Raw genomic sequence first — 5,667 nt, forward strand, 5'->3', positions numbered from 1 at the left:
TTTACACTAATTATTCATGATTATTGTTCCTATTTAAATCACAAATAAAATTAGTATCAACTTTCACTTTCAATTGAAAACTCCTACCACTTTCAAAGGAAAAGAGTAGGGCCTAAGAGTCCAGTTAAAAATCTCTAGTTACCTGATTATTGTCCCTATTACGTAAAGAGAGGCCTACATTCATTTTTTTTTTTGCCCTTCTGGAAGTTGCATTTTAATTTATCTATAAAAGGTGGCACTTAGTGGAAGCTTATAAGTGTAGTAGGGAACTCAAACGAAGCAATAGCAAACCAATTCACATTTCTGAACGGAAAGGCAAAGATGTATACACTTCCAAATGAGCAAATAATTGCCTTCTTCTTCAAACATTCTATCTCATTACTTCTTTGTTTCCTCTTCACTATCTTTGTTGTCAAATGGCGAAATTCCACTTCAAACAACTCACAAAACCTTCCACCTTCCCCTCCAAAGCTACCCATAATCGGAAACCTTCATCAACTCGGTTCAATCCCTCAACGCTCTCTGAAAGCATTAGCTCAAAAATACGGTTCCCCAATGCTGCTTCATCTAGGCAGCAAGCCGGTGTTAATTATCTCCTCCCCTGATGCAGCTGAAGAAGTCATGAAAACACATGATTTAATCTTTGCCAATAGGCCTAAAGCAGGCTTTGCTGGAAGGCTTCTGTACAATTTCAAGGACATAGCGTTTGCTTCCTATGGTGAGTATTGGAGGCAGGTAAAATGCATATGTGTACTACAGCTTCTAAGCCACAAGAGGGTTCAGTCATTTCGAAGCATAAGGGAAGAAGAGATTGCACTATTGTTGGAAACAATTAGAGAATCTTGTGCTTCGTCTTCAGTAATACTTATAAATAAAATTTTGGCAAGGCTTACGAACAATATAGTTTCGAGAGTTGCCATTGGGAAAAGGTATTCGGGAGAGGAAAGTGGGAGCAGGTTTCAGCAACTCTTTGTGGAACTTACCATGTTGTTGGGTGTTTTCAATGTTGGAGATTACGTCCCATGGCTTGCATGGATAAATAATATCAATGGCTTGGAAGCAAAGGTGAAAAAAGTGGCCAAAAATTTCGATGAAATATATAGAGATAAAAGGTGGATGATCGAGAAAACATGAGATTTGATGAGTTATTGATTGAATCCAGGAAGATGCACCAATATTTTTGGCTCTATTGAGGAGAACTTCATAAAGACATACTACATGGTAAAGACAATTAACTTTCTCCTGCTTATCTTCCGAAGCTACCAACGTTTTAAGTTCTTTTGTTAATCACAGCATAGAATACTATCGCATGCTTTGGTCTGTAATGGTGAAACATCTCGAATTCGATCACTCACTCTCTTTCTCTTTTTTTTTGTATAAAATGCAAAGCTGATGGGAATGGGATTTGAGCTTTGGTTTTCTGAGAATTGATTTTCAAAAACTCACACAAATCACCTGGGAAAAATAACAAATTCAAATAAAGAAGTATAGCATCGCCTTATCTCGCGCCAGACTTAGTACAAAACATTTTGTTGTCCGCTGATTAGATCGTGACACCATCCGGGATATTTCTATGTCTCCTCATAATGGAATGATGCTGGAATATTTTTTCTATTCAAACATAAGTTAACTAGCTTTCACCATATTTGCAAACAGTTTGAAACCACCCTAACCATTTACTATGATTTTGACATACTATGTGAGTCAGTTGATGCACTCTTTTATCTTGGTTGTGTGACTTTGGTCCATATCGAATGATACAAGCAATGAGTTAAGAATAGAGTGAAAAGCAAAAATTAGCAACGTAATATAAAGGTCCAAGGTTGAGTTAGTTCGTTCATTAACTTCTTTGTCTTCTGAATAGGTATCTATACTCTTGAATATTTTGTGCAATAATTGAGTAGAATTCAAAAGTTTTAGCTGTACAAACTATTCTTATTATAACATAGACAAGTAGACTAGGAATAAAGTCTTTATGAGGTTGGTCCCTATGACGTATAACTGAAAGAACAAGCAATTTTGAGTTTGCAATCATGCAAACACCAAATTTTTCCTCAAGGAATCAAAATATTAGTTTTCATGTAGCTTGTGTCGGAAATTTGACATAGAACTTTCTATGTCCCGATTTTATTATTATTATTTTTGTTTTTGCAGGACATGTTTGTTGGTGGAACTGACACTACATCATCGCTGCTAGAGTGGACAATTTCAGAGCTATTAAGAAACACAAATGCCATGCAAAAATTGCATAAAGAAGTGAGACAATTCTTAGGAAGCAAATCATGCATCAGGGAAGATGATTTAGAGAATCTCCATTACCTAAAAGCAGTAATAAAAGAGGCTCTTCGTTTGCATCCACCAGTTCCATTACTTCTTCCTCGTGAATCAAGCAAGGCAGTCAAAATAATGGGATACGATATAGCTGCCGGCACTCAAGTGATTATCAATGCTTGGGCGATCGCAAGGGACCCAAAATTGTGGGAAGCTGCCGAGGAATTTCAGCCAGAGAGGTTCTTGAATAGCTCGTTGGACTTTAAAGGGCAAAATTTTGAGTACATCCCATTTGGTTCTGGGAGGAGGAGCTGCCCTGGTTCTGCGTTTTCTATGGTTACAGCTGAACTTGCACTTGCAAATTTGATCTGCAACTTCGATTTTCAATTGGCTGGTGGAGCAAGACCAGAAGATTTGGATATGACTGAAGCACATGGGATCGTTACACCGAGGAAAGTCCCACTTCTACTAGTTGCAAGTCTACCTAATTAGGCACTTCAAGATCCAAGATAACATGTCGGTAGACATGTGTATATTATTCTATCTTGTCACAACTTTAAATTTGAGATGGAGTCTGATGGGAAAAACTTTTAAAATGGTGAAATATTGCATTATCAGTAGCATTGTGTCCTTGTATGTAAAATGTGTGATTTTGACACAGTAGCATTGTGTATGTAAAATGTGTGATTGTGTCCTTGTATGTAAAATATGTGCTTGTGTCCTTGTATTTAAAATGTATGATTTTGTCACTAGCTCATTCTGGGGATTTTAGATTTGTTCGGGATCATAATGGTCTATAGGGCGGACTAAATGATTTTTTCTTGGGTAAATTGCTCATAACCTACTGTCCTTTTTTATGATACCAGATGGCTATTCTGTGATTGCAAAATATCTACATAACTCCCTTTTATTGTTTTATATAAAGCGAAATTTAATCAAAAATTATCTCTATAACATCACTAGTTGAAATACTAATATTACCCTTATTTAAGTACTAAATTGAATAAGGGTCCAAGAATATTACATAAAAATTGTGAATTGATGCAAAATCATGAGGGTTAAATGAATATTTATGCAAAATTATAGGGCTTGAGGGAATATTTATACAAAATTTTAGGACGTTAAGTGGATATTATTATTTTATTACATGTACTTTTGGAGTGTGTCTCAGTCAATTGTGTTAACCAAAGATGTTTTCCATCTATTTTTCACTTTATATAAAATTATAGGAAGTTATGAGAATATTTTGAAACTTTTGGGAGTCATGTGATAGTATGCAAAAGCACAGAGAGGCTTATGAGTAATTTACCCTACTTTCTTCTGTGCTTTTGATTCAATAAAGATGTGTGATTTGATGCATGTAAAATAAACATAATTTCTTTTTCATACATGATACCTATGCTTAACAAAATCTTGATTGCGAACAATAGTAAACTAATGTTGAGTGTTTATTTCTTTTTATACCTTGATTGATATTAGTGCACCACAATTATGTTTTTTCATTCTAGCTCATTTTGAACATACCATGGGTTGGATTTCAAAAGACTACTTCCAAAATTAGAAGTCATCATCATAACACTTGGCTGCAACATGTTGCAGTATTTTGTTTTCCTACAAATTTGAAAAAGTTCCACTTTGAATTTAACAAAGCACCATGTTATGATGGTGATGATCAACATCGGGAGATGAGGATCAGATACTGATGATGATGAGCTCAATAGCTACTCAAGCAAATTAATGGACAGTTAGTTTTACTAGTTGGTAACAAAAGTTAGTCGCAATAACTGCTCCAGTCGGTTAGACAATCCATCGAGTTGAACAACTGCCCATAGCTGGCTATATAGAGATGTATGGAAGAGATGTAAAGATTCATTCTGTTTTGTAGAAAAAAACCCCCCAGTATTAATACTCTCATCATTTCCTTCTCCAATCTTCTCTTTCTCTTCTATTTCCATCTCTCTCTCTCTTTCTATCTTTTCTGGATTCTGCTCATTCAAGCAGGATGAATTAACTAGATCATTACATACCACTCCTAATTCCATATCTAAAATTCGAAACCAACTTTTCCATATGATTCATCTTATAGGCTCTAATTCATTCTTTAAGTTATTTATAGGGAAGAAAATGATATCTTCTTCTTTGCTTTGATCCGGTAAAGACGTGTGAATTGACCCCATGCAGATACACAATATCTTTTCTTAAACATTTTTTTCAAAATCTATTTTCTTATACCTGAATATTATTACATCACAACCGTCTTCATTTATTCCAATTTAAGATGAACATACTACAGGCTGGATTTCAAAAAAAAAAAATTGATATTTATCTCAATCTCAAATAAAAAAAAAACGTGCATCACGATAGTACAATTATTTGATGGTGACAAGGTGCAATGCTTCCTTTCACTTTGATTCTTTTTTCACTCACAAATTTTGATTCAATTCATCTCTAAAATAGGCAGTAGTGGAAGGCTAGTGCAGTAGGGATCCCAAAGAAAAGAAAGCAGTTCTCAATTTCAGAAAATAATTTAGAAATGTACACATTTCCAATTGAGGAAATTGGAGCATTATTTTTAAAACATTCAATCTCTTTCTTTCTTCCTTTCCTCGTGATCATATATGTTCTCAAATGGCGCAATTCTACTTCAAACACGTTGCAGAACCTTCCACCTTCCCCACCAAAGCTTCCCATAATCGGAAACCTTCATCAGCTCGGTTCAATCCCTCAACGTTCTCTGAAATCATTAGCCCAAAAATACGGTTCGCCAATGCTGCTTCATCTTGGCCGCAAGCCAGTGTTAATTATCTCCTCCCCTGATGCAGCTGAAGAAGTCATGAAAACTCATGATTTAATCTTTGCCACTAGGCCTAAACCAGTCTTTGCCGGGAGGTTACTCTACAATTTCAAGGACATAACGTTTTCCCCCTATGGCGAATATTGGAGGCAGGTAAGAAGTATTTGTGTACTTCAGCTTTTGAGTAACAAGAGGGTTCAGTCATTTCGAAACATAAGAGAGGAAGAGATGGAAATAATGTTGGAAAAAGTTCGAGAATCTTGTGCTTCTTCTTCAGTCATACGCATTGATGAAATTTTGGCAACACTTACTAACAACATTGTTTCAAGGGTTGCCATTGGAAAAAGGTACTCAGGAGAGGAAAGTGGGAGCAAGTTTAAGGAAATATTTGAGGATTTTACTATGCTATTGGGTGCTTTTAACGTTGGAGATTACATCCCATGGCTTGCATGGATTAATAATGTTAATGGCTTGGAAGCAAAGATGAAAAAAGTGGTCAATGATTTTGATGAATATTTGGAAAAGATTGTTGAAGAGGGAATGAAGAGGCAGGAGGAAAAGAAAAGCGGTAGTGATGGTAATGATAAGAAACAGCAGCAGAA

The 5,667-nt window shown here is 35.6% G+C and overlaps 2 protein-coding genes across 2 annotated transcripts; both read left to right on the forward strand.

The window, feature by feature from the left end:
* Positions 1 to 321: 321 nt before the first annotated feature.
* Positions 322 to 2,763, forward strand: LOC113755491 (cytochrome P450 71A4-like). The gene is made up of 2 exons (XM_027299494.1): positions 322 to 1,065; positions 2,155 to 2,763. Exons 1-2 carry the CDS (start codon positions 322 to 324, stop codon positions 2,761 to 2,763), a joined length of 1,353 nt encoding a protein of 450 aa, XP_027155295.1.
* A 2,041-nt stretch (positions 2,764 to 4,804) lies between these two features.
* On the forward strand, positions 4,805 to 5,642 carry LOC113755493 (cytochrome P450 71A4-like; the record flags this gene model as incomplete). The annotated part of the gene is made up of 1 exon (XM_027299495.1): positions 4,805 to 5,642. A coding segment is annotated over exon 1 (838 nt), but the record flags the coding sequence as incomplete, so codon positions are not given.
* Positions 5,643 to 5,667: the final 25 nt, after the last annotated feature.

The sequence above is a fragment of the Coffea eugenioides genome, unplaced genomic scaffold, assembly GCF_003713205.1.
Source record: "Coffea eugenioides isolate CCC68of unplaced genomic scaffold, Ceug_1.0 ScVebR1_1526;HRSCAF=2389, whole genome shotgun sequence".
NCBI lineage: Eukaryota > Viridiplantae > Streptophyta > Magnoliopsida > Gentianales > Rubiaceae > Coffea > Coffea eugenioides.

Coding starts and splice junctions, on each gene's coding strand:
- LOC113755491 (XM_027299494.1), top strand. CDS start 322: ATGTATACACTTCCAAATGAGCAAATAATTGCCTTCTTCTTCAAACAT. Junction 1,066..2,154: donor TCAATGGCTTGGAAGCAAAG/GTGAAAAAAGTG, acceptor TTGTTTTTGCAG/GACATGTTTGTTGGTGGAAC.